A 27,859-nucleotide genomic window follows, 5' to 3' on the forward strand; every position below is an offset into this window, starting at 1 on the left:
GGCTGGGAAACCCTGTTTGATAATTCACTTGTGAGGACTGGCCTGAAATTGCAGTTGCACTTCCCTGAAGTTATAACTGGAGTTGTTCTCTGTACAGTGATTTTCCCCATCACATAAAAGAATGAAAGCAGTTAAACGGCAGAGATAATGAGAGAGTGTGCTGGTAACAAAATGACAGCTTTGACCGGTACCTTCCAAAGCTTTTTCCAGGGTTGGGAGGCTTGCTTTGTAGGAAGCCCTATTTCTGCTCTGCCATACTGCCTTGCTCTCAGAGTGTTACTCCTCCTTACCTGCTCAGTCTTGTTTTTTCCAGCTGTTGGGACAGTGACAGTTTGTTTGTCTGATACAGCAGAGCCTCCATTGCTTTGGGGTCTACAGATGCAACTGTGATGTAAGGGACTGCTGAAGCATATTTTATGTGGATTGTTGAGCCCTGTTTCAGACTGAGAGATGTACGTATGGAAGAGATAAAATCTGTTTACAGATTGTGAGGTCTGTGGTTCACATATGGTTACATGATATGCTGATAGAGGAGTGAGATAGTTTCGGTGCAGGCAGATTTACTGACCTGATTACTCAAATTGTCGCTGTCAGTGTTTTTATTAATTACTTCACTTATGCCTGGAAACACTGTAGGTACCGATGATAAAGAAGGCTGGGTCCAGTCTGCATTGCAAAGTGTTAGGTGCCAGCACTGTGACATTGAAGTGGTGTGGCCACACAGCACATTCGCACACTGCTATTATGATGGCAACTGGAGACGAGCTTTTTTTGGGTGACATTTTTGTCATTTCCTAAGAGGGTTTTTGACAGTCATTCCAGATCCTTCCTCCCCAGAGGGTGATGTGGTTGTAGGGCTGTTTTTCCTTCTTGATGAGAAGCCAGTGGGACGCATTATGTGATAAAGGAAATAATTAAGGAGCTGCTGGAGATCTTATCTGTGCTCATGCAAGAGGACGGTGCTGAGGATGTTTGGTCTTATCCTGCTGCCTTCAGAACCTCCCAGGACAATATTTGAATTTGCCCCAAGGAGGGTGTTTTGCACTATTGCTTCCATGCACCATTTCTTACTCAGGATCTGTCCAGCTCAGACTTGTTTTGTTTTTAGAAACCAGTGTGGACTTACTGCAGTCAAACTCCTGGATCATATTTTGTGTTCCTCCTGTCTAGCTTTGTCCATTGTTCCTTCTCTCTCCAAGTTACCTTGACACATTACTTCAAAAGCCTTTCTCTGGGTTGCTTGTGCCACTGGGGAATGCCATCAATATCTATCACTGCTTCTCCATCCTTACGACCTCAAGCTCCCAGGCCTGTGGGCAGCCCTGCACAGGCAGAGCATCCTGCGCCACTCCTGAGGAATGTCTGTGGCACGTCCCCTTCAGGTGCTGGCTTCACTGGTGATGAGCCAAAGGAGGTCAGATCTCCTTCACAAGCCCCTCGCCGCCCTCCTGCTCTGGTAACAGCTGGCTGCCTGTGCAGAGTGATTATTCATGCATGTTAACGATGACAGGGGACCCCAGAGGTTTACAGGGAGCGCTCCAGTCGGGCTTCCTGCCAGCTCCATCATAACCCCAGATGACAGAAGTGTCTCCCAGTAGAGGAGACAGGGATGTGAATGGAAAGGGGTGAAGAGTTCCTGCAATGCATGCTGTCTTTGTTGTTGTTTAGATTTCTTGCTTAGGTAGGCCAACTTGGATCTTCGTTTAATTGTTCTTTTTACCACACTGCTATATGTCTTTGCTTCTCTAGCAGGGAGCGTTTTGGAGCCCTGGTTTGGTTTTGTGGGAAGGGGGAGCGTGGGGAACATCCCTGTGGTGGTAGAAGGAAGCCATACCATTATGCCACTTAAGGTTTGACCTTATTACCACATAGCTACTGGTTAGGTCCTTTGTGGTATTGCAGATAGGTTGGTGTTTTTGATGATTTTTCCATGGAGATAAAGCTGGATGATTTGTAGGACTGCCTGCAGGCAAAGCAGGGGTCCCTTCAGCAGTAGCACAGCAAGGACCTGCAAGGGTTTAAATTGCTATGGACAGAAATGGCACCTGGCAGCCAAGGACAGCTGCTGGGGGCACATTACTGACCTCATCCTCAAATCACTATTTCCTGAGCCTGGTGCCTTGTCTGGAGTGTCTTGGCCTGGGTGGTAGAGTGCTGATTTTGGGGGTGGTTTCTGGCATTTTTTTAGGTTTGGGGGGTTTGTTGGTTTTCTTTTTTTTTTTTTTTTTTTTTTTTTCCTTTTAGTCTTTATAACAAACTCTTATACTGGCTCTTCAAGTGGTATAATTAAATTGCAAGAACTAGAGAACTAGAGTCCTAATTACCCTCTCCCATGTGAGAGTTGAGGAGCTCATCTTCAGAGAGAGGCTGTTGGCTGAGATCCAAAAGAGGCAAATCTCAGAGCAGAAGCAGAGGCTGCATCTGTGTTGATATTTACTCTTATTAAGGATAATGGTCATTACTAAGTGATATCAGAGCAGGTTGCTGTCTGCAGATTATTTTTGTCTGGCTCTAAGTGAAGGCAGAAAGAAAAGCGGAACAGGTCCATCTCTGCCATTTCTGTATGTCTCCTTTTCTGCTTTTTCCAAAGAATTGTTAGTATAGTATCTGAGCTGGTGGGCCTGGCATGTGCAAAGATCTGCACTGATGCATGAAAAAATTACTGATACATATTTAGATACTTCCTGTTCTGGGAATTTGCTCCTCTTCCATCCCTTGCATCAGTGCAGATACCTTGCATAAACAGACTAAACTCCCAATGCAGCAGTGAATCTGCCCACTAAATGGTGAGACACATACTGGAGCAAAGTGCTGCTTTCTTTCCTGAGATAATGGATGTGCGTTCAGGCAGCTGTGTGAATCTCTACAAACGGAGCAATCCTGAAAGCAGGGCAGGCTTAGATCCTGTTTCCTTCCAATGAAACAGCTCTTCTTATCTTTCTTTTTTTAATAGAAACTCATGCAAACAGAAAATGAATTGGTAGGAGTTGGAGTGGTAGGAGTTTCTAGCTGGTTGCTCACAGCTACATTGCAGTAGTAGTGTTTTGTAGCCTTTTGCCATTATAAACCCTGCAGAACTTTTCTAAGATGAGTGTCTGGATATCTAAATGACACATAAGGAAAAATTGCGCTTTTTTCCCCACGTGGTTTGAAGTTGCACCAAATTGGTGACAGGACTGGCAACAGAATTGTCTTGATACCTATTTTGGTCCTCTACTGATGCTGGAACAATTGTCTGCACATCTCGGGGTTTGACAGACCCTGTTGCTGGAGGTTTCAGTATTATACTGGTTCACATCAACCACCTAACAGTTGTCTTGGCAAGGCTGAGATGACCAAATAGATGTGTATCCTGGAAACATTTGGCAGTGTCTAGAAGAGCATTTACAAATGTTGACAGTGGTGCGGGCTGACTTCAGTTAACTCCCTGGCAGTCAGCTCCAGCAAGGCCATAAGAGCTTCTCCATACTTCTAGATCTGTCTGGGGTAAGACAGGAGGATGGTCTGAAATTGGTGCCTCCTGACATTCCCTGACCTTCGAGTTGCTTAGGTTTAGCCCACGGGACTGTTGTAGGACTGCAGGTGAGAGAAAACAGGATGTTTCTGGTCCCTGGGTTTGATGTTGCTGCAGACTTGCTGTACGAACTCCACGTGGCAAACCAGCTTTCTGGCAAAACTCCAAATCCAGGCTATTTGTTTTGGAATCTAGTTTTGTTACAAGGAGATATGTTCACTTTTTTCAATGAACAGATGATATGTTTTAGCTCCGCCTTCCACTGCAGTCTGGGGAAAACAAAGATGCAGCAGCAACAGGAAAGTAACTGTCTTCCTGGGCTTGGATCTCCTGCCTCCTGGAGAAGCAAAGAAAGCATTATGGGTTACTCTGACTAGCTTTGGCTATGATCTGAAAACGCAGAACTGACATGACTTCTGTAAGACTTCAGATAAATATGCTTCTATAAAATTGGGATTACAGGTGCTCCTTGCTGGTGAGGTAGTTGCATGCTTTGTTAGTTCCTTAAAATGATCATTTCTGTCTTCTGCATAATATTCCAATTTTGGTGCCTGTGTCCATAGCACACCCCTCCTCACTGCCATCTAGAATAAGCATTTGGGAAGTTTCCACAATGACACACTCTCATCTGCAGCACACTGCAAACTTACTGTTTGTTGTTCCTCACATTTGCAGAAAGGCAGCTGGAGAACGTTGGGAGAATTAGCACCAGTGCTGGCAGCAGCACTTAATTTGGTGGGGCTCTTGCAACCCTTGCATCTTGGTATCTCTAATGTGTCTATAATCAGTTTAAACTTGATGGGTTTTCAGTGTTTTCATTTTCTAAATTGATTTATCTGTGTAAAAGGTACAAGTTGTCATCTGCTAGGAACAAGTTTCCAAGCTTTTAGATCTTGCTGTTTGTGCAAAGAATAGTCTTGTCAATGTGAATCATCCTCTTTACTTTGTAGTTGTACTGTTTCACTTGTCTTCCCAGATCTTTTACTGACTTCATATCCACTTGAGCTTGAAGTATCCTTATAGCTTCATGGCTGCATTGTTTAGGACAGCAGTTAGGCCATGAAGACCCTTTACCTGCCCATCTAAGCAAATGTATATGCAGTTTTCTCCTATGACCCTTCTCTCTTCTTCAACTCAGCCTAATCTGGTGCTGGAAGAGATTCGTTCTGTCTGAAAACCACCTCCAGCAGGTCTGTCTGCTGTTATGTGCAGCCTCCTTCTTTGGGACCTGTGGCCTCCACTTGTTAGTTGTGGCTCCATGACACATCCCTCGTACCTAGGGTGGATGGGGTTGCTGGACTTGGGGCTCCAAAATTTGAATTGTTTTTTGCTTTCTGCAGGACCTTTTTAAGGTTAGCTACTTGTGATCTGGGCTTGGAGATACCGTAAAGATGTTTCTTTTTTGTTTTGAGTTATCTTCTGCCAGATATAAAAGCTGATCTGCTCTTTTTGTTTGACTCTTTTCACAAACAGTGCTCTTTGACCACCACCCTAACAGTAGCATGGCCTTCTTGAAAACTTGACTTCCTAAATTTTATGTTAATCCCATGGACAGAAGGTCTACTGAGGTACTTGAACATGCTAGAATGGACTGCTTTTCTACTGGTTAGGGTCTGGCTTTGGAATGTGGTTTTAACACAGTTCACTGTGTCCTGACCAAGCAAACGGAGAAATTAAATTGGCTGATGCAGGTTTTCACAATGCTTGTCCCACAAACTTAGCTGAACAGCTTCCAAATTACTGTTAGTTGCAACTAATTGCTGATGAGGAAGCACAGCAATGAGTTTTCAGAACTGAATGCGTTTGATTTCCTTTCTTGTAACCATTTTTCTTCCAATATGTGTTTTTTGCAGTGATACTGAAAGCCGAAAATTATGCAAGAAGATGAAAGTAAATCCTAATTCAAAGGAGAAAGGAGTAGAATTGCTCCATTATAAGTGAGTGCTGGGCTGGGATTTGTAGTTTCTAATTGTTGATGCCCCTGGTAGGACCATTCGTTCTCCTTGCAGCTCCATACTGCTGCAGCATGAAGACTTCTTATTTTTTATCCTTTGACACGTGAAACTGATTGCAGTTTCTTCAGTCTGCAAGCATGTGTTGTGACAGAAGTTGAGATAAATATATTCTGCTGTTGAACAGAGTAAAAGCATGAGTGGGACCTGGGAGAGGTGCCCAATGGACTAAAACTACCCAGTGCCCAGGGCTGATGCCTGAGATTTGAGCTCTCTTACTTTCTCTGTCACATGCCTGCTGGCACGTGCCTTGGGCAAGTCCCTTCACCTCTCTGTGCTTGCTTTTCTGACTTGAGATAGTACTTCATAAATTAAGTAGAGAAAAGCAAGTGTAGTGAAAGAGCGAGAGATTTTCTTCCTGGAAATAATAGGAGTGGGAGTACTGTTAAGTGTAAGAGACACCAGGCAGCTGCATCTCCATCTCCAAAGATCATGCCTTAGTAAATATTCTTGTTAAAGTGTCAGGGAGGAAAGTATTTACTGGAAACCTGTTTGCTTTACACTCTGTTTTACCCTTTTTCCTTACTCTCTTCCCCCCCGCACCCTGCACACACATCCCCCCCCCCCCCCCCGCCTTAAATTACTGTACTGTAAATTCTCCTTAGTTCTGTGCTTCAGCAGGATAATGTTATTCTGGTTAGAGAGAAGTGAGGAAGAGCAGCTGTATGATTTCCAGCAACAATACTGTAAGTTAACGCTATTCCCCACTCCTTGTTCAACAGGGACGGTGCATTTCACACTGAATATAACAGAGCGGTCACGTTGAAGGTAAATTTAAATATTTAATTATTATTCTTTCGGTTTTGCTAGATATGGGGGAGACATTTGTGGATTAAAAACAGGTGTTGGTACTTTTTCATGCTGAAGGCATGAAAGGGAGGGGGTTAATCTTCATAAACAGCTGTCAGAATGACTTAAAGTTTTTTGTGTGTGTATGTGTCTGCCAACCACAGATCAAGGAGAATTGTGTATTATGAAAAAGATTGAAACCATGTTGAATTGTAATGTAAACTGAGTTAACTTGCAGGCTGGTAACAAATGGATTTTCTTGTTTTGTTTACAAGGTGCTATTAATGGCAGTATAACTAAAAGTATTAGCTGATACTGCATTTTGATAAGGAGTTCTCTGAGGTTTTTGGGTTATGTGTTTATAAACTTTAAAGAGAGCTGAGAGGCCTTATCTTTTGTTGGATTATGGAACCACAGTTCCTGTGGATATTCCCTGAGTGCAGCAGGGATAAAATGACCTTCCTTCTTCTGCAAACCTTGACACAAAGCAACAGAAAGCGACATTCTGTAAGGGCAATGGAGGAAAGAAGACATGAAAGGTGAAATGAATGTGTAGATCTTCATGATTGTGGAAATGGTGGACTAAAAGCACAGTAAGCAGGCTAAAAGTGTGCAGCCTTCCTCTGCAAAGCCCTGGTGAAGCACTGGGAGTATTGTCATTTGAGGCTGCAGCCCTGCAATCACTTGGTTTCCAGAAATGTCTTCTGTCTATCTCTAATGCCCAGTTCCCATTTCTCTTCCTCCTCCAGCAAACTCAGGCTCTGCACCATTGTTGGTCTTCTGGGGGCTCCATGACACCACCCCAGGCTGACATCGTTACATTTACTTCCCCTTTCTGGCTTGTTCAGGGGTTTAGCCTGGGATGGAGGAAAGTCTGTGTGAGATGCTACATGAACCTGAGTCTGTCAGAGTGGCTGTTCCTAAGCATGCTTGATCTGGACCTTCCTTTTACAGCCAGAGTTGTTGTGGGGTAGCTGATGGGGGGACTGGCTTGGAACTGTGACATTCAGCCTGCACTTGGTGTTTGCACTTGCAGGATTCACCTGAGGTAGGGAGAGTAGCACTGTATATCTTCCCGCCTCCTGCAGTAGAAATCTTTCCTGGCACTAGGAAGGGCAGTGTTGGTTACCCAGCTTAGTCAGCAAGTGCGTGATGCTCCTTCTGTACTTCGTGAGGAAATTCACCTGGTGAATTTTTTTTTCACTCCTGGTGCATGGTGGGGCAAGGGAGACTTGTTAATTGCCTCGATTTGGGTGGTTTGAACAATGCAAGACATGTCTTTCCTGCTCTCCATAAAGTGCTGCAACCAGGAATTAGTGCTTCCTTACAGATTGGATCAACTGGAAAGCACCTGCAGAGCCCCAGGGAGCGTTGGGCTGAGAGGCAATCACAGCACAACAGAAACCATACCATTTAGTCCTTCAGTTGCTGTTTGGTGATGAGCATTTCCCCCTTCCCTTTTGCCTTGTCTTCTGGGAAGAAGTAAGCAGCATCCTGTAGACAGAGATCTGGGATTCCAGTGCGGGTGGAAGAGGGATTTTGAAGGTCGCTCGCTCTAGGAGCTGTAGTCTTTCTTAATTTAACTGCTGCTGTGAAGCCAGCTGCTAATGATGTACAGGTTGGACAGTGCATCAGAACTGGGCAGTGGTCAGATAACTCGGCTGAGTGTTTACTTGTTCTACTGCTCACAGCTGCCTGAATATTTTCTGTATTTCTCCCTCTGTACCACTTCTCCCCATTTTCTTCTCTTGAGACAGTGACCTTTCTTTCTGTCTTTCTCTCAGCTGTGTTTGTCAGGAATCTCCCAGTACATTACAAACAGTGAGCAGCAGAACAACACAATTACGTAGGGTATCATACTCATTTTACGGACAGGTGGACACACTAAAGAACAGGGAGATTAAAGGATTTGTTTCACATCATTCAGCAAGCTTGTGGCAATAAAACTCGGATCTTCTTTCCAGGCATCCAGTAGACATATTAATATATGTATGACATTTTGGAGAATGATGGACACAGCTCTGAAGAACTGTAAAAGGATTCTTCTAAAGTAATCTGCAATTTCATTGATGTGGCTGATCCAGCTGATAGTGTACTCAGGTTTTTAAGAAAAGCTTTTCATTTCTTAAAGTAACTAAATCCTTATGTAATTAGCAGAGATACCCTTGTGGGTTTGCTGTTTAAAAAAATGAAGAATAAAGGATAGCTCAGTGTTCACAGTGGGGGGAAGTTAGTTAGCTGTCAGAACCTCCAGCTGCTGAGACCCGTGTTAGAATCTGAGCTGTTTAAGGGAGGTGGACTGCAACATAACAAAGTTCAGTGATGCAAAATTATTAGGAATAGTTTTTAAAAAATATTTCCAACTCTTTGCAGAAGGGCTTAGGTTCCCACAATACTGAGTGGCTGGTCAATATGAAAGTTAGGAACCTGCAGGGTAATAAACAAGAGAGGGAGGGAAAGGACACAGCTCCAGCTATGCTGGAGAATGCAGGCTGTTGTAATGGGTTTTGGATTACCAGTCAGGACAGCAGTTGGCTTGAAAATATTGGCCCTGTGCTTAACAGTATTTAAAAGTCAAATTATTAGGAAATGAACAGAGTGTGGAAGAGGAAATGTTATTAAATATTATTCTACCATTTGAGTCCATTGGGTTCCTTCATCTTGTGTCTTGTATGTGATTCTGGTTGCCCCATCAAGTGGAAGGTGTAGAAGTACTGCAGAAGAGCAGTGAGGATGATCAGAGGCACAGATGGCTTGAATATTTGCATGAAGATTCTTGGGCTTGGAAAAAAGGACAACTGGAGGAGATTACGATAAATATTTGTATCACTGTGAGTAGCTTGAAAAAAGGAATGATTACCTATTTTTTTTTCTCCGAACTTGGATGCAAACAGTGGCATTTTTGGGACGGCTGATTTGAAGCAAATAGCTGCAATGTTTAAAAAAAAAAGTTGTGGAAATCATAGCTACTTGTTGTGAAAGCCAAGAATTTAGGAGTCTTAAAAACAGTTTTAGATAGTCATAAAGGATAGATCTATTGACAGTTAGCAAGCACAGAGGTCCAAATACAACAGCTGGTACAGAGTCCATAAACTTAATTACTTTTTGCCAGAAATTGAGCATGTACCAGTGTATGCTATGTAAGAATGGTACTAGTATATTTTTTCCCCAAGTATCTCTAGTCAGCTGCTGTTGGAGACCTAAGCTTAGATCAGTCTTTGGTCTTAACTGATACGTCTGTTCATATGTTGCTTTAGCCACACCATGTCCTAATCCTCAATAGTGCCATAAGGCCAGTATCCAGGCTGCGTTTATTACATGATGAAGCCTTTTCTGGAGGATAAAGTACAGGGACATTTTTACTCTCTTTCTAAAATGGAGAAAACTCATTAGAGTACAGATCTGTTCAGTACTAGCAAAGGGAATAGACCAGCCCAATAAATTGGTCTTGTTCTAAATTCTGAATCCTTTCCCAGTTTGCTATTGTAAGGAATGTGTATGTGAAATCAAGGGAAGTCTTTATAAGCATCCCTACTGCATTATATTTCAAAGGAGTGAAAAGTACAGGAATGTGTTTCTGTGTGTGTATGTATATATTTTTTTTTTTCAGGTTAAAACCTAGGTCCACATACAATAGCCAGCTGTTGTGCTGTTAAAACTTGTTTGCTTTTAGCAGCATAGGCTGGATGGAGCCATGTCCTGTATTCTGCTGAATTGATGTTTAGGGTTCAAAGCTGTCGCAGGGATTTGGGCAGTGGGTTATAGCCCAGCGTGGCTCTGTTGGTGCCGTGGGGTCAAAGCAGGTCCTGACCATGTCATAGCAGGACAGGAGCGTAGCTGATTCTTCAACCTGGGGGTTGTTGTGGCCTAGACCTTGCTCTGGTCTCTAACCCAGCAGCCTCGGGACCAGTGCTGTTCTGTGTTAAAGTGCTGTGCTTTGGTGGCAGGTGGGGGGGTGTCTTTCCTATTTAAAGGCACACAGGAAGTTCTCTTCACTGCATGAAGTAATGAGTGCAAGGCAAGGTACTGCCTGCTCCTGCCAGAAGACATTACACATCTAATTTTTTCTGACTTGGCTGAGAGGGAGAGGCTGGATGAATTAAATCTCTTTAATCCCTCATCCTCTAGCCACATCTGTTTCTACATGACTGAACTTGGCATGCAGGAATTCTTGAAACTAGCAGAGTCAATTGTACTCATTAGCTGTTTAAAATGTTGACCCCTCTCTCCTTCCCTCCAGTGTATAGTTGAGGTCTGTGCAGACTGAGAGTGAGCAGAACTTTATGGAGCTTTCCTAAATGTAGAACATCTCCACTGTTTTGTCCTCTTCTCTCCTTTCCCTAAGTTTTCTTAGGCATCATTTGGGATGTTAATGCCTCTAGTTTTAGAGCTTTTTACAACTGTAACTCCATTATAAATTACTTGATTTTATTTTTTTTATCAGAGAAAGGAGCTAGCTACGAATGCTGTATTAAAACAAATTTCTTCTCCTTGAAGTGTTTGTGGTCCCAGCACTACAACCTCACCCCTTCGGTCTTCTTACTGTGTACATTAAGTGCTTTGCTTGCTGTCTAGTGACTAATATATGCTGCCTCTTGTGATAAGACAAATCTCTTCAATATTAGCTGTGCAAGAAGACAGAAACATAAATGCAATAAATGGATCCTGCTGTAAGCTCTGAATCCTCTTGAGCCTTGTAGTACCAACTGAGATGCAGGAAAATGAGCTGACCTCCACTATCTGTTGATAAGCTGTTGGGATGTTGTACCAGAGCAGACCTACCAAAGGCAGAGAGGTGACAAAAGCATCTCTGAGACTGTTTGAGCGGCACGTGTCCCGAAGTGTGCTGCTAACCTGCTCTTGAGAAGGTGGAGTACAAACCTAGGCTTTTAGATGGATATTCTTGGCGTGTGTTAGTGTATACTCAGCTCTGCTCTTCAGTCATGAGCTGCTTTGGCAAAATATCCCATGGGCTGAAAAAGGCTTTAATGAAGGTTTTCTTTGCTCCAACTGCAGGTAAGTTTACTTAGTCCTGTGGCAGCATCATCCACTCACTCTTACATTGACAGAAGCTCCTCAGGGACCTCACTACATTACTGGTGTGGCAATGATCCTGTCTGGGAGTGAACATGTACCTCAAGTAATGCCACAGAGAAAGAAATGGGGTCAATCTGAGTGGTGAATAAACACGGAATACCAAGCATTACGTTTCCTAGAGCACACACGTCTGAGGATAACAGTGATCAAGCCTGTGCTTCCATGTAAAGCTCGTAATGGGGGGCAGTGTGACTGCTGGAATTCATGGAGAGCATCTCAATGACTTCAGAGGGCTGGAGTTTCCCTCAGGCTGAAATCAGAACCATTGGAGAGTATTTTCTTATGATAAAGAGAGTATCTGTCATCTGCTGAAACGGATTGTTGGTTGCCTGTCAGTTGGGTACAGCAATTATGAAGTATGCATGCATGTGTACTCAGCTTGTTGAATATGGGAGCTGCAGAATCATAGCGTCTTGTATTTCCCACTTCTCTTGTCATGTTTACTTCTTACTCTCCTACTTAAAAATCCACTGAGCGCAGTTTCTAGGTAGATGGGTCATAGAGAGAACTATTGATGGATTTTTCTTCCTTTGACCAAATAAGCAGTTTGATCTTTAAGTGTGGAGTTCCTTGCTTTTGCTCACAGCAAGTATCAGTGTGCCCTCCAACTAGTCCTACTGGATTCAAAGGTTACTCAGATCTGGTGAAGGGCATGTGAACCTGACCTCTACATAAAGAGAAATCTTTCCTGCTAAGCCAGGGAGTAGCTGTGAAAGTATTGCAGATCTAGTAACATTGAAAGAACTCTCTGAAGGATCCTTGAAGCCACTGTCTGTGTGCTGGTATACTTCCACATTGTTTTCCTCAGTTTTATAGTGGAAATGGGAACTGGTAAGTTGGGATATCAGTTATGAGGAAGGTACACACCCATGTATTGCTTGGTTCTGCAATAATTTGTGTTCATCCGCATTAGAGCAGATGAGTATATGAGCAGAAAAGCAAAGGCACTAATTGGATGGGGTTTGCGTGCAGCATGGATTTGAGGTTGAATGTCTCATGGTTTCTATTAATTTTGCTTTTAAAGCTTTTTTCCGTGTTTATTACAGTCTATGGTGGCCTTTCTCAAGGATCCAGAAGGTGCTCCACTGTGGGAGGAGGATCCTGAAGCCAAAGATGTTGTGCATGTTGACAGTGAAAAGGTACATTAGCTGCATAGATGATCTATATGTTTTGTAAATATATGGGATGAAGGGAGTGCGTATGTTTGTTCTAACTCTTAATGAAGCACCACTATTTCCTCTCTTTGGAAGGGAATTTTAAAGCAACCAAACTATTTTAAGTGACTTGACAAAGTTTGTGGATTATGATAACTATAAAGTCTCCTGCATCCCGCCTTCCTCTTCCCTACATGTGGTCATGATACTAGTCTGCCAACCAAACAGCATGTATCTAAACATTGTGGATGGTGTGGTGGAAGAGACCTGCTTGTCTCAGAAAAGTGTAGCAATTTGCAAGATGCAGTCACTGCAGTATGCAAGTAGGAGGTAAAACACTGCTCTTACAACTGCAGGTTGTTGTTAAACCTTGGGTTCTCTTGTGCCTGGGGTTGTCTCGGGAAGTCTGAAGCAGGAAGGAACAGGATCCAGATCTTGAGTGTTTTAACCTTGTACAGTAACCATCCTCTCAGTGTGAAGTGGGAAAGCAGCAAACACAATGAAACTACCTTAAAAAGCCAGTGTCACCAGATACCTCATTATATTCTCTGTGATATAATCAGCTTGGTCTTTCATATTAGTTTTCTAGATTTTTAGAACTTTAATTGATTGGACTCTAGCTGGTATTTCATAAAGGGCCTTTTCAATTTTCTAGCTTTCATTTTTAATATTAGAAACAGTTGACAGTTTTTGTAGGAAGATTAATTTTTAATGTTCACCCTCTAGTCTATTACAAGCCTTGCAAGGGTTGCATTCAATTTGAAAACTTCATCTGGTTTCCCATCATGCTGGTACTGAAAAATATTTTGTCATGGCTTCTCATAGCTTTGACTGGGCTTCATAGTCTGGAAATGGAACTTGTTTTGTTTATTATTGAGTCTGACTTTTTGAATTAGAGTATGGCTTTTGGATGGGTCAGGGAAGAAAAAGTTTCCAGTCAGAGATTCTGCAGTGAGAATAAACCAAGCCATGCAACTTCCACATCTCAACAGTGAAGATGGTGGTCTAGGATATTTAGCAGATATATGAATCTATAATAAATTTTGCCATCTTCTTTCAAGCTAAAATTGAGTAAGGAAAAGAAACTCAAGTCTTGTCTGTTAAGAAAGATGACCCTTCTTCCTTCAGATAAATGAGCCTGTATTCTATGAATACGTATATTAATTTTTTGAAGTTGTAACACAAATAATAAGAGGTGTCCTTGGCTATAGGTCTGTTCTTATTTTCTTTGTTTCATTCATTAGGAACTGAGAAGGCTTCTGAAGAAGGAAGACAGACCCCTTCTGATGATGTTCTATGCCCCATGTAAGTAACCCAACATGTCCTGTCACCTCTCCCTTCTCCACTGAGAGATGTCCAAGTCTGACTAGAAGCCTCACCTGTGCTTCACTAATACCATCTTATTCCACCTTTATCATTCAACTCCTTGTGTTGTTCTGCCTGTTTGTCCTCAGTTTTCCCCTACTTGTCCATCGCTTGTGTCCTAGTCTTGCCTCTTTCTCTTGTGATGATGACTCTTGCTCATTGTTAAAGCAGCTGTTTTCTGCAATTTCCTTACCCATTGTCCTTTCTAGATTTGTGTTGTACAAGACAGAAACACTGTATGCTGAGTGCATAAATACATCTGTCTGAGCGTGCCTAGCCCTCCAGCCTGTACAGAGCTGTAAGTGCAAATGGGTATTGCACATGCTTTTTACTTTTGCAATTTGGGCCATAGCATAAGACAAGCTGGTTCCACACAAGCAGAAGATCTCCAGAGGAGACCATGGAGTTGAAAAAAAACAATATATTTGTTCTTCCTAACTGCAGGCCGAGAGGAACAGTGCAGTGGTCAGGAGCAGGAGGATCTTTCCTGCTCCATCCAGGAGGCACCCTGGGTGTTCCTACCCGCATTGTCAGGAATAGCTTGAATACAAGTGGGATTACATGATGGGGACAGGAAGGAAAGAGAAGAGCACATTGGAGTCATTGCATTTCTTTTGTGATCTTGACCTTGTATTGCTGCTATCTTGTCATTGCGTTGGCCACTTGTACCTTAATTTTGCAGATTTACAACTGCTTTTTTGTGTTTCCTGGTGACTGGTATGTGAGAGGCTTTCCAGCTCTTCAAAACAGGATAGTGTTGCACTGAGTTGTTCCTCAGATGGAAGGCATGGGAGCCATGAGAAAGGAATGAATGTGTGACCTAAGCTAGAAAAGCCTCCCAGCGCTGCCTTGATAGGGAAACTGATGTTAGGCACCACTAGCAACTTGCTGGCTGATTCCCTTTAAAACTGTGTTCCATGGCAGTATTATCAGGTGTTTCTCAGTGTATTTTTGCTTGTTATTGCTGTCTGCAATGCCATTCTACCTTTTTAGTCTCATCTGAGTGCTGTCAAGATGGCCAGAATTGCCCAAGACTTAGTTTGATGCATCACTAAGAGAATGTTTTTTCCTTTAATTAAATTAGTTGCAGCTCCGTGCCTTCAGACTCTGCAGCAGGATGGTCCTGCATGGCCTGGCACGACGCATGAATGTTCCCAGTTGCTGCTGCTGCCTTAGCGTCAGCGGGAGAGGATATGCCTGCTCTCCCTGTAAATCGCCCCTTGGGGGAGAGTTCAGCTGCAGAGTGCTTTCACAGTTTACCTGTATCGTGAATAATTGTTTTCCACAACCGAGTCTCTTCCTGAAATGTGCCTTATCTAACCCTTCATTCTCTTTGAACCATTCCCCCAGAAACCCTCCTCCTTCCAGTTTCTCTTCTTTTGAAGTGGCAAAACACCTGCTAGTGTTCAGTTCTGTAATATTTTTGCTGCTTTCTAAACTGCTGTGAAGGAAGCCTACTTGTAAGGTTTTTTTCCTCCCCTCTGATTTCATAATTCTTAACTCCCTTATCTGTTATTTAACACTCTAGACCTCCTGACTTGGTTCTTGTCCAATTTATCTTACTCCTGTTACTGGAGACAGAATACATCCAGCAGTTGCATTAAAATACTGGCTTTGGACAGCTGAAGTTACTGGTTTACAGGTGTTACCTTTCATAACTGGGAGCAGCAAATCAAGGCTGGTCACTAAAGGAAATTCTGCTTTTCTTTACTTGTAAGGGATGACTCAGGGAGGTCTTTGGCATGAGAGGACATCAGAGGCTTTGTCTGGGAAGCTGCGAGGTAGACAGCTGCATTATTTCTCTGGTTTGTTGCAAGCAGGGGCTTTAGATTCATTGTGGCAGATTCATAGGAAATGGGCTCTTTCATTACGTACCAGTGCAGAGGGAGATGAAAGCAACTGCAAACTTAAATGTAGTTTCTTTAATATTTCAGGAACGCTTGGTCTGGGTAAAATGACTCAGAGCAAAGGCATGCTTTCCTTAGAAGATATTACCTGCCATTTGGAGACCATTCACTATACTTTCAGACCTATATTATAAAGTCAGACAGCACTAAATATGAAAAATTAGGTATACTTATAGGCATTCAGATTTATTTGTAGTTAACTATGTCAAAGAACTCTCCTGCAGGAGATGGTCTGGATTTGGCAATGAAAAGGAGCTGTTATAACATCATTGAAAATGGGGCTTTAAAAATGGAGGTGTCAACTAGTGGAGAAACTAATACGTGTTTAATTAAGCTGCCCCTTTTGAGATGAAATACAAGAAAGAACAGAAAAAAAATTAGTTTTTTGACGTTACCCTTTTATGCCTGTATAGGGATATATGTGGCTTGATAGCATCTTGAACAGTAAGTATAACCCAGAAATGCATGGGCAGGAGAGGTTCTACTGAAGTGGGTTTGGGAGCAACAAGTTTGAGGCATCAGCAGAGCTGGGAACAGAAGGACAATAGAGGTGGTGGCTGGGTGGAGGAGGCTGGTATGTGCCTGTGCTACAGAAGGGAGTCCAGGGAGCGGTAGGGGGTTGAAGAGGGGAAGAGAGGGAGATCAATGGCTGGGTGAGTTCGGGGCCTGAGGCTGCTGAAGAGAAAGAAACAGGATTCAGAAGATGGTGTTAACAACTCATATCTTCTGATGTCTGTCCAGTGGTTTGGATGAAGCTGCAAGACCTCAGTGGGCCTCAAATGAGTGGTCCGTGCTCACCAAGAAATCATCATTTTGACCAGCACTAATTTACAGCCTCACTGGCAATTTGAGCAGAGAGATCAAAGGTGGAAGGACCACAAAACTAAGAACTCTTTCCTCTGATTAAAGGATGTTCCTCCCAGGCATGCTGATGTGATCCTAAACCTGTGGCTGTAAAATCTGTTCCTCCTTTCTGTAAGATATTTTCAAAACTCTTGTCTCTTCATGGGAACAAAAATGTTGACTACTGCCCTGTGGTGGACCCAAGAGTTTCCACTATAAGTATCTGGAGCGCTTGGCTGCAGCTTCTTTTCTTTCATGCCATCTGCACTCCTGCCCATGTGCATGCACATATTTTACTTGGCATGTGTGAAACCTTCTGCTTACAAGGTGATATACTGCTAATCTGCTTAGCGCTCCAGAGTGTCATCAAACAGCTCTTAGCACACTCCAACTATACATTGGTGGTCTTCCTCACTCACCATTTGTCTTTTCCTCAGCACATGAAGTTATTGTATCTTACAAGGGCTGTTACTTCTTCTGAGTTACGTCTTCTCAATTAACAGAGCACTGTTTAACTTTTGATGTCTGTTTAATGTGTTTAGGAAATGCTTCTCAAATTAATTTAAAAGACTTGTTAAGTTGGGATGAATCCGAACTACCTCCCCCTGTCCCTTAAAGACCAGAAATACACAAAGCTGTTTGAGTTCACAAGCATGACATCTTCCATTGACTTTTGATATGTGAGTTTCATCTTATGTTCCCCTCTGGGCTCAGCTCAGAGCCTGAGGAATGCAAGATGGTGTTACTCTTTCCAAAACTGGGATAAGAAATGAGTATGAAAGTGAATAGCATGAAAAACGTGCAAAAATAGCAGCATGTACAAGAAGTAACATCCTTAGAAACTAATAATCTAATAATTATTTAGTAAAGTACATAAAGAATTTTGTTTTAATTTTTTTAACATAAAACCATGTTGTTTCATATGCTTTGGAACACAGATCTTGTACAACAGGCTGAATAGAGTTGTTGGCATATTACTTACACAATTTCTTTTTTTATCAGGGTGTGGTGTTTGTAAGAGAATGATGCCATCTTATCAGCAGGCAGCCACAGAACTGAAGGGTAAATATGTAAGTGAGAAGATAAGATTTTAATGAAATTTAAAAAATCCTTTTAACACTTTCTTTTGAGTGTTTAAACCCACAAATATTTATTGAAGTGGGGAATTTTTAAGCAAGCTGAAACAAAGCATAAATGAATGACTCTGTTCCAGATCCCTTCAGGATTCTCTCTTGGTTTTTATTCTTTTTAAAACTTTGGAGAATGAGGTGTTAACTCACTTGCCTTTTAGATCCAGTGTAGTTATTGCCATGGAAAAATGATCTCTGACACTATGTAGGTTTATGTTTGGCCTCTAATTTGTGAGTTGGTAGTCCTTTTGAGCTCATTTTGGTAAAGATAAAGAAATGTTTGCCATAATGGGTTTGATCAGCTTTTTGGCCTGATGTTTCATAGCAGAGTCAGGGATGGATGCTCTTACAGTAATAATTAATCCACTTCTTTAGTGGAGAATCACAGTGTCCTAGCCACTAAGCATAAGCATTAATAAAATCTTACACTTTTACTATAGCTCTGTCAGCAAAGTTAGCATTCATACCAGATTGAAAAGAAATTAAGTTTTGACTGTGATAAAATCCATCAACAGCAGTCACAATAATTTAGTTACCTGTTTGTACTAATAAGGTGTATTGATCTCTCCAAGCAAGTCAAAGGCAATTCTCTAGTTAAGGTTTTATTATGTGCCTAATGTATAATTTATATGATACCAATAATGCATGAGTGACAAAGAAATAGGATTGTTGTTTCATGGCTTTAGCTGGATTTGGTCTGATCTTACCTGTTGGATCATTCACTGTCAAGTTTACAGGCTTCCTTGGGAGAGGCAGCATGTGATGAGGAAAAGATGAAGCACTGTGGTTCATTGCTAGGACAGCTCTGGCCATTACTGCTTATAAGCACCAAGTGCTGTCACACTCCCCCACGTTCTCCCAACTAGTTGTTTTTCAGAAGTGTTTTCTCTAAATCCTTGTTTGCTTAGGGCTGAAATGAGTGGGAGTTGTTCAGATTTATTTAGGACACAGTACAACCCTTGAAGATATTTTCAAGAGTGCTTTTGTCTACCCAGGCAGCACTCTAATGCCATCTCCCCTCGGTGGAGTGTGCACTGCAGTCTTTGGGAAGGCACTCCTGTCTTGCACGGTGTGTGCACTGCAAGGTGTGGGGTGGGCAGGAATTAGGAGTATAAAGAGTCACCTACAGAGGTGGTGCCAGAGAAGAGGCATGCTGCAGAGTGCTGTGTTCTCCTGCAATTATCCCTTCCTTGTCCATGTGCAGCTCGTTTTATTAAATTCAGACCAAAGAATTTAAACTCCAGATCTATTTTAGTTTGATTATTTCCTTCCTCACATAGAAATGGTTTCTGTAGATCTGCACAGCTGAGTGACAGGGCTGTGGCACAGCTCTGAGCCTGGCAGTACCTGAGCTTGATGCAGCTCAGGTCAGGGGTGCTTTTTGCATTGGAGTGTTTTTAGTGCAGGATCACTTCAGAGGGAAGTTCATTTGTGCCACTGCCACCCATGTCTTTGACAAAAATCAGTCTATTTGTCTAAATTTGACCTAATTAGCTTCCTGAGTGGGATGTGTACACATTTTGCCATTTTTAAGTTAACTGCGCAGTACCCATCATAAATTATCCATGGGGTATCTTAGAGCAATGTTGACCTCCAGATCAGACTTTTCTGGAAAGTTTATGATTGGTTTGAATGAGCTGAAGTTTTGGCCTTTTTAATGTGACCTGTCCTTAGCTGTCAGGATGTGCCAGGCTCAAAAGTGATTATTGCTATTATGTATCATGAAATGAAGTACAGTATTGCCTATTTAATAGTTGTAAAAATGAAAACGTGAACTGTACCTGTTGCTGGTTGCTGTGTTCTCTTGGGACTGGTTATTTCTTGTCCCAGTACTGTTACTGAGAGGAAGGCAGGGTGACATTTTCACTGTTACATTTGGTTTAGATCTTGCAATTCCATTATACACAGTGCAGAAGGAAAAAAGGGGCTCCAAATCAGAAAAGGAAGGCTTATTTTATCAGCGGCATGAGAGATTCACATGGTTTGTGGGTAGGGTGGACTCTGGTGAGTGGCTGTCACCGATGCACTATGGGCCCAGTGCAGGGAGGAACTGGTGGTCAGCAAAGCACTTCAGCATCTCCTTCATGCTTATGGACTTCATGAGTATGCCAGAATGCTTTACTCAGTAAAGACCAGCTTGAGCATATGCTTAAGCGCTTTCCTCCTTTGGTGCTCGTCTTTTTTGTAAAAACAGAGAGAACAGAGACTTCAGAAGCATAAAGTTCCTACACTTATTTCAGATATCAAATAAAGGAAGCCTTTGTTTAATCTGTTCATTAAACTTGACTTTAGGCAGGCTTTAAGTGGTGGTGTGAGGTACCAATTTAGGAGCAATTCCATCAACAAAACCTGTGAAGCAAGGGAGAGGTCACAGTAGAACAGGAATAGTCAGAAGCCCAGAAGATGTGGCTAGCTAGGAAAGGTTCAGAGTCAGTTTAGGTTATAGGTAGCTTGGTGGAGAGCAGATAAAGTGTTGAAATATGTTAAATGTCACTGCAGAGGTGAAAGGAGTAAACCGATCTTTGTGTCTGCTGTGGCTATTACAAGAGTTAATGGACTTAAATTGAAGTCAGGGTCATTCAGTCATTTGCTAAAAGCAAATTAGCTAAACATCTGGCAGGAGCAATTCAAGTATAGAGGAAGGATCCTGACTTTGGGTAGTAGGTGTATTTTGATGGTCCCTGACAGCCTGGTATTACATAATTCTGTGATTATAGGCCAGCTAAAGCTGTTACTTTTGTCATTAAAAATGAATCCCATTGTCATAGCTTTTTGCTAATTATGCTTCATACGATGTATGAACACCAGAATGAATCTAAGTTATTGACTTATATCAGTCGCCACAGGCTGGGTGGACACAGTGAAATTGTAGCAGAGTATCTGAAATGGCCAGGAACACCCATTTAAAACCTAGGAAATCCTCTGGAAGTTCATGGCAAATGTGAAATCTGGTAGACTGGTGTTTATGAGAGAATTAGTTGATGAACCTGGTTCTTGCTTTATAAAACAACTACTGTGTCTTGATCCTATTGAATTTACCTACCCTCAAGTGGTGACATAGAGGATAAGGGAAGGGGAGAACTGGATCTAGATAATCTCATATGAATTAAGTCAATCTGGTTGTTGGAACTACAAGGAAAATTCAAAGTAAGATACTTGGCCAGCCAGTATAAACCCTATTTCTGTACTCTTCTCAGTTAGCTTTCCTTTATCCTTTCCCAGGATAGGGGAGAGAAAACAAAGTATCTTTTGTGACTTTCCAACACATTCTTAGAAAAGGTTGACCTTCAAATGAGGATTTTCTGCTTTAAGATTTATTTCATGCTGGCTCTGAGGACATTTTGTTGGTCTGTGCAGTTTGCAGCAGTCAGGAACCTGGTATTAAATTCTGATGCAGTATTTCAGCTGGAAGGAGAAAATCCTGGTTTTGGAGGGGGGAAGGAAGAGGGGTTTGGATTAAGACCCTGCTGCTAAAATGATTTAAGTCGTCAATGTCATTAAACTAAGTTAATCATGAAGTGGTATCTCAGCAACTCCCTGGTTGCAGTTTTGATAGCAGAACATCCTCTGTATGAATCCCACACCCACAGAAACTCATAATCAGTCCCATCTTCAAATTTTCAGGTCAGAAATTTTTGGAAGAGAATTGGGCAGGGTACAGGATGAGTTGCAGGAGCCCTGAGCCTGAAGCTCCTCAGGGTGAAGGGCTTTCAAGGTGGAGGATGGGTTGGGATACAGGTAAGGAAAGGGAAGGAGAGGCTTTGTCTGACTTGCTAGTCTGAAAAGTTACTATGCTTCTGTGCCCCTCTTGATATCTGTAGGACAAGGTTAATTCTTAACTCTCATGTTACCCTACCAGTCAGGTAAGTCAACATATTTAAAGCATATAAACGTTATGTGGTATTTCCTGGACTCATGGAAATAGGCATATTTTGCTTTCACATCAAAGTAATGCTGATTACCCCTTGCCATTCAGTAAGTGGATTTTTAAACTGGGATAATGCCAGTGCTTGATTGGTTAGAGCTTCTGGACATGAGCTGAGATTGTAAATTTGTTCCTGGAGTGGAAATCGGAGAGATGATGGAACTTCTTGTGTCTTAGCTAATGTCTGGATGCAAACTAAGCCATGTACTTGCAGAAGAAAAAAAATCTAGTTAGGCTTGTAGCTTAAAATCCACATATGCAAAGAAGAGCACAAGTAGTGCGATTGAGAGAATTCCCTTTAGGTGTTTCTGTTAGTGGGTGAATAAAAAGAAACAGAGACACTTCCAGAGCAAGGAGGAGGTGACAAGTTGGAGGTGTGTGCTTTCTGTGGACTAGACTCAAATATTGCTCTGTTTCCCCTTGCACACAATAAGAAAAATTTCACTGCCTTTTACAGAGATCCTCTTGCTTTACAGCAATGTGAATGAAATCAGGATCTGCCCAGAGCTTGGTTGTTTTAACTTCTTAAAAAAAGTTGTAATGTTCCTGCTGTATTGAAAGAATCAATACAATTATGCTCTGTTTTTTCAGGTTCTTGCGGGAATGAATGTTTACTCTTCTGAATTTGAAAGGATAAAGGAAGAATACAATGTTCGGGGATATCCTACGATCTGCTATTTTGAGTCAGTTATGTTTTGCTACTACTTTAGAAATCATGCACTCAGCTGTAATTGCATGTTCTTATCTTCCAGGGTAAGGACTAAACCTTGTTTTGTTGCTTTAACAGGAAAGGAAAGTTCCTGTTCCACTTTGAGAACTATGGTGCTACTGCAGCAGATATAGCAGAGTGGCTGAAAAAGTAAGGCATTGAACTTCATGCACTCCACCTTTTATGTACTCTTCATTATTTACAGAATGTAATGGTTTAGGAACAGCCATCTCTCCCTCATTCCCTCTGCTCAGAAGAGCAAACAAAACTACCCTGCTGAGATTGGCTAAACTAGTACAGAGAGATTGCCTAATGTTTGGTTTTTAGCATGCATGCCTTGCATTTCACAACTGCATTTCATCTGTAATAGGAGACTGTGGACCACAATAAATGTAGATACACAGATCTCAGCTTCATTAAAAATGCCAACTTAAATTTCCAGTGATCTTGGGTGCCTGAACTTAATACCTTGAAAAAGGTCTGACTTTTGTTTTTTATTAAAAATGTATATACCAAGTGTGGAGTTCTCATTGGTTCTTCAGCCTTTAGCTGGAGCCTTTGAAGTGTCTTGCAGAGACAAACTGGAGATCAAGGCACCCCGGATTGCTAGTCATTTTTACAAAGTCTGTGTTTTCCTGTCATGACATGAAGTAGTGTTGAAAGCATCTTGTTCTACCTAAAGAGAGCTATTTGCAGTCATAAATATTTTGGGGGCTGAATGACCCTATGGGACTAGCAGTTGAGAGGGAGAGACAGAAAGTGTGTGTGCATGTGTATAGTTGCTCTTTAGCTGGTGTAAATCAGCACATTGTCAGTGAAGCTGATAGAGCAACTGGAGAGAGTTGAGATAGTCTGGTGATGGAGGAATACTGTTAGCAGTTAGCCCCTGCTTTTGGGCATTATGTCATCGTTGTAACCCTCCCCTGTTTGCTGCAGCCATGGAACTAATCTTGAAATGAAGCTAATAAAAGGAAACGAATGCATGGGAAGGAACAGACGGTCGCAAACTATTGTGATAATATGGCTTAGCAAAATTGACTCAGAATAAACTGTTTTCCTGTACCAGTGGGGCTATGCTGGGGACACGTGAATGGTTGCAGGTGGGCAGTGGTAGGCTATGTGCTTCAGGATTGGGAACCCAGGAATAAAGTGACAGCAGTGTTCTTGTTAGCGTCAGGAGGTAAAACACTGCAGGCGAGAACTGCCCAGTGGATCAAAGAGGAGGAATTTAACCACAGTCTTTAAGGCTCATTTAGTCTGTTAAGCCTTCAGATACCAATGACCAAGATGGCAACTCCAGCAATGCTGAGGAGATGATCAGCCCTTGGAGCACATATATGACTTCATCACCTGCCCTTTATTATGCTTCTCAGTTTTGCAAGGATGTGGTTATCTCTTGGCTACCACATGTGAGTGGTTATCTCTTGGCTACCAGATGTTTGGGGTGGGTTTTTTTCCCCTGTCTGCCCACATAATATCCAGATAATCCCTGTAATATGCAGTGCCTTTATATTAGTGCTGTGACAGCAAGTGAACACAGCTACTGGAGGCAAAGCAGAACAGCTGCAAGCTCTTTCCAGTGATAATCTCTGCTAACAAGCCACTGTGGGCTTTGGCTGATACTTAAGCAGTCCAGAGCTAAAGACAGCTGTTTGTCCTCACTTAGTGTTAGCGCATGCTTATTAGTTTCCCAAAAGATGATCTGAGCAGTAGTGTTCTTGCCCCTGTTTTGTATAAGTACAACTTTTAAGGAAAACATTTTGAGAAATTATGCATACTTGAATTTTGCCAGTAATTGATATTGTAATTAAAACCATATATGGGGTAAATCTGCTACATGTGTAATATTATATTACTCTGAGGAATCTGCAGTACAAGTAGTCAAATGGTATGGCAAGGGCTTTAGGAAAGCCAAAGAGTGTAAATAGACAGCTGCAGGGTATATAGGCTATATTTCAGAGTAGTATAACATTAAAATCATGTCAGGAAGTTGCTCTGATGCGCAACGTTGCTCGGCAGAGCCTGGGCACAACAGTGCCAGCGTGTACGTGGCAGCCCATGGCGAGGAAAGCCAATGTGTTTATATACCGTGCATGCATGTGCTGTTGTCACAGATTTTCAAAAGAATCCAGCAGACATTGAGCCATATGAATTACCTATTTTTTGTGGACACTAGGCACACACTGCAGAAAAGCAGCTCTTTTCCCTCTCCCCATTCTCTGTGTTTTCCCTCTAAATGTTACTGGTAAAGTGCTGAAAGTGGTTGATCTGTGCTAATTTTTTGGGGGAAGACATGATACAACTTAATGAAGATGAGAATTATTTAAATTATTGAAAGAATGTTTTCCGTGTTCTTTCCTCTCAGAACAAGAGCTGCTAGTTAGGAGGGCTCCGACACCTTTTCTTTTACTACTTATTGAAGGTGCTTCTTTCTTATGCTGAAGTGTGCTAATGCATCAGTCTTGCAGATACTTAACCTCTCTTATCTTCCTAATAGGTACTGGCTACTATCTTATGGAGTTTCAGATGTTTTCATGAAGCAATAGAGAGAAACCATCATACAGCCTTACTCCAACACACAGCATTATTAACACGAGAGATGCTATCTTGTACATACCACAATTCTTATTATTTTTTTAAATCTGGTATACAGCTGTATTGGCCTGGATGGTAGGCAAGCCAGACAGCTTTTTGCTGCCTTCAATAGCTGCTTAGTTTGTCTTGCTGTTTTTATGGACTCCTCTCGGGCCCTTCCTTAGCACCAGCTACTCAGTTAAATAAAGAACTTGTTCTTAATTGAATTAGCTCTTGATAACTCTTCCAGACTTCTGTCATCCTATTTTTGGTCTTCAGGCGTTGGATGTGCCTTGTCTCAGTTTTAAATGACATTTTAGATTTTGCTTGTTGCTTCCTCCAGGCCTTGAGGTGCTTCTTACCAACTCCTGTGTAGGCTTATTAGCATGCACAGCATTTTAAATTGGGCAATTTGAATAAACATCCTGTGCCCTGCTTTACTAATTCCTTACTGAAATAGGTCATGCCAGGCCCTGCTAAACACAGCATTCTCCCTGTACTTTGTAGCCACTGTATCCATGTTTATCATGCTCTGCCTACTCAACCCAACTCCTCTTCCAAATTCATTAAGCGTCATGGTGTTCTCTGGAAAGCCTTCACTCTGCCAGGATACCTGCAGATTATTGCTCTCTTACAGGCTTGGCAACAAGCAAACTGATTGTCTGCTAAGCTTTTAGAGAGTAAACTCTTGTGGATGGGGACCTGCCTCTTCTCTGTCAGCTGCTTGGCCAAGTGCAGCTCCAATGTTTGTTTCTTGGTTCGTTTATCATATAAGCAGCAGCAGAGGTGTGCATCACAGTTTTGCATGAATTGCTTAATATTCTTGGATCATACCCATCGCTTACATCAACAGAATTTGCTATCTGAATCAGTGTATCTCTCTACTGCTGTTTTTTATCAAACTAGGCTTTCAGCCTAGAAATGAGCAAGGCAGGATAAATGAGTTATCAGTTTGCCATTCCCTGTTCCAGGCAGCTAACAATAATACATTTTAATCAAAAATAGTAAATCTGCTTTCATGAGAGATGGGGTCACATCCAGACCTGTACTTTGCCAAAGAATTTGGGGAATTTTGGGGGGTATTTGGAACTCATTACTACAACTGGCAAGGATAAAATAGCTTCAAAGTCTGGCTCCAAATGTTCGTATGTTTGGGTGTCCTTTATGTGAACGTTGCTTTAATAATTAAAATGTCAATTAGCATAGTTTAGTTCACATCTGCCAAATTCTTGTTTTAATGTACATTAATAAAAAGCCAAGAACAATTGTTTAGTGGGATGATGAGCACTAAACTGGTTCAGAGGAGCTTGGGTTCAGTTTCCAGATTTGCCACCGTGTCTTTGAGCAGTTTCTCTGGGTCTGATCCATCAAAGGTGGTTAAACTCATGTGCAATCATAGTCAAGTTGATAGAACATGTCACTTATCTTTTAGGTTAAGCATGCAGTTGAGTAGCTTTGCTGAATTAGGCCTACGAGCCCACTGCTAAGTGAGGACATAATGATGTTTCCCCGAGTCACAGGGTTGTTCAGGGTAGACTGTATATTCCTGGGAAACAGTCTGTGTAGCTAGCTCGTGGTACCAACACCGCACCTCCTTCTTTCTCTGTCAGCCCTAATCATGCTGTCAGTATTCAAGGTGACTGGTTAGATTGGCTGTTTCTGCTCACTACTTTTTTCTTTCATTTGCAATGCCTCCTGTGAACTACAAAGTGTGAATGCTGTGAGCAAGGGAGCATCCTGCTGAGGAGGGTAAAAGAGTAACAGAAATTGCATCTGATTTCTATAAAGTAATAACCAAGCAGTCTGGTTACATCCTTGCTCCATCCCCTTCCATTGATGATCTGTCCTCATGAGCTTCTTGTGGATTTTTTTTATTCCTCCTCCAGTTTTATGTGAGTTTCAGTGCTTATGAGTTCTGGATGGGTACAATTATGGAAGCTGTTCAGTAGGGTTAGTGTGCCATACGTATATGGACATCTGCACAAAGTGGTTCCTTGCAGCCCAACTTGCCAAAATGACTGCTTAGCACCAGAGAGCTACCTTTAAGCTGTGTCTGTTTGTCTTGTAGCCCACAGGCACCTCAACCACAGGCTCCGGAGATTCCCTGGTCAGATGAAGAAAATGTAGTTTATCACCTGACTGATGATGACTTCGACAAGTTTATAAAAGATCATTCATCTGTGCTAGTGATGTTCCATGCACCATGTGAGTTTGTTTTTATTTCTATTCTGTACCCTGAGCCAAATGCTTGCTAACAAAACCAATGATAATTTTCTGTGGAGGTTTCACAGAGCCATGAACTCAAAGTCCAGGCTGTTCTTGTTTGTGATGGTTGTTAAATACACAAGGCATGAAATGTTTGTGAAGTTGCTGACTTCAAGTTTAGCACAGAGATGTGCTGCTGGAAGTGACACTTTGTAGGCTGAGTCAAAACGTAACTGAAGAGTGTAAGTAATGATACTTAAATAGTCTGAGGACTCATAATTTTACAGCATGATTTCCCATTTTCAGCTTGTCTTCTGTGTTGTTTGCTTTCAAAGCAGAACTCTGGTTGATTGAGCAACTCAAATCAAGAACTGTGAGCTCCTGAGTCCTTGTTCATGGCTGCTGATGTGTCATTTTGAGCATATTCACTCCTCTGCTACAGTCTGTTCTCTGGCAATGTAAGGGGTGATGGTCATTATGTATTGTGCTGAAGTATGCCAAAACATGATCAAAGGTCAGAAGGTCCCCAGGATTCTTGAAAACCAATGCAGAGCTGGTAGTGATACTACTTACTGTTTGGCTGAGAATGTGTTGGGCTGATTTTTTTCATGATTTGAGGTTTTAGCTTGAGCAAT

General features: G+C 42.0%; 1 protein-coding gene across 1 annotated transcript in view; it reads left to right on the plus strand.

The window, feature by feature from the left end:
* Positions 1-27,859, plus strand: part of PDIA5 (protein disulfide isomerase family A member 5) — a 103,444-nt gene that overhangs the window by 24,346 nt on the left and 51,239 nt on the right. Inside the window, exons 4-11 of the mRNA XM_074873602.1 lie at positions 5,368-5,451; positions 6,249-6,294; positions 12,459-12,551; positions 13,811-13,871; positions 17,684-17,751; positions 22,328-22,419; positions 22,524-22,595; positions 27,088-27,224. Of these exons, the coding sequence (XP_074729703.1) occupies positions 5,368-5,451; positions 6,249-6,294; positions 12,459-12,551; positions 13,811-13,871; positions 17,684-17,751; positions 22,328-22,419; positions 22,524-22,595; positions 27,088-27,224 (653 nt within the window). The remainder of the gene's footprint in view (positions 1-5,367; positions 5,452-6,248; positions 6,295-12,458; positions 12,552-13,810; positions 13,872-17,683; positions 17,752-22,327; positions 22,420-22,523; positions 22,596-27,087; positions 27,225-27,859) is intronic.

The sequence above is a fragment of the Strix uralensis genome, chromosome 6 (assembly GCF_047716275.1).
Source record: "Strix uralensis isolate ZFMK-TIS-50842 chromosome 6, bStrUra1, whole genome shotgun sequence".
NCBI classification, from domain to species: Eukaryota; Metazoa; Chordata; class Aves; order Strigiformes; family Strigidae; genus Strix; species Strix uralensis.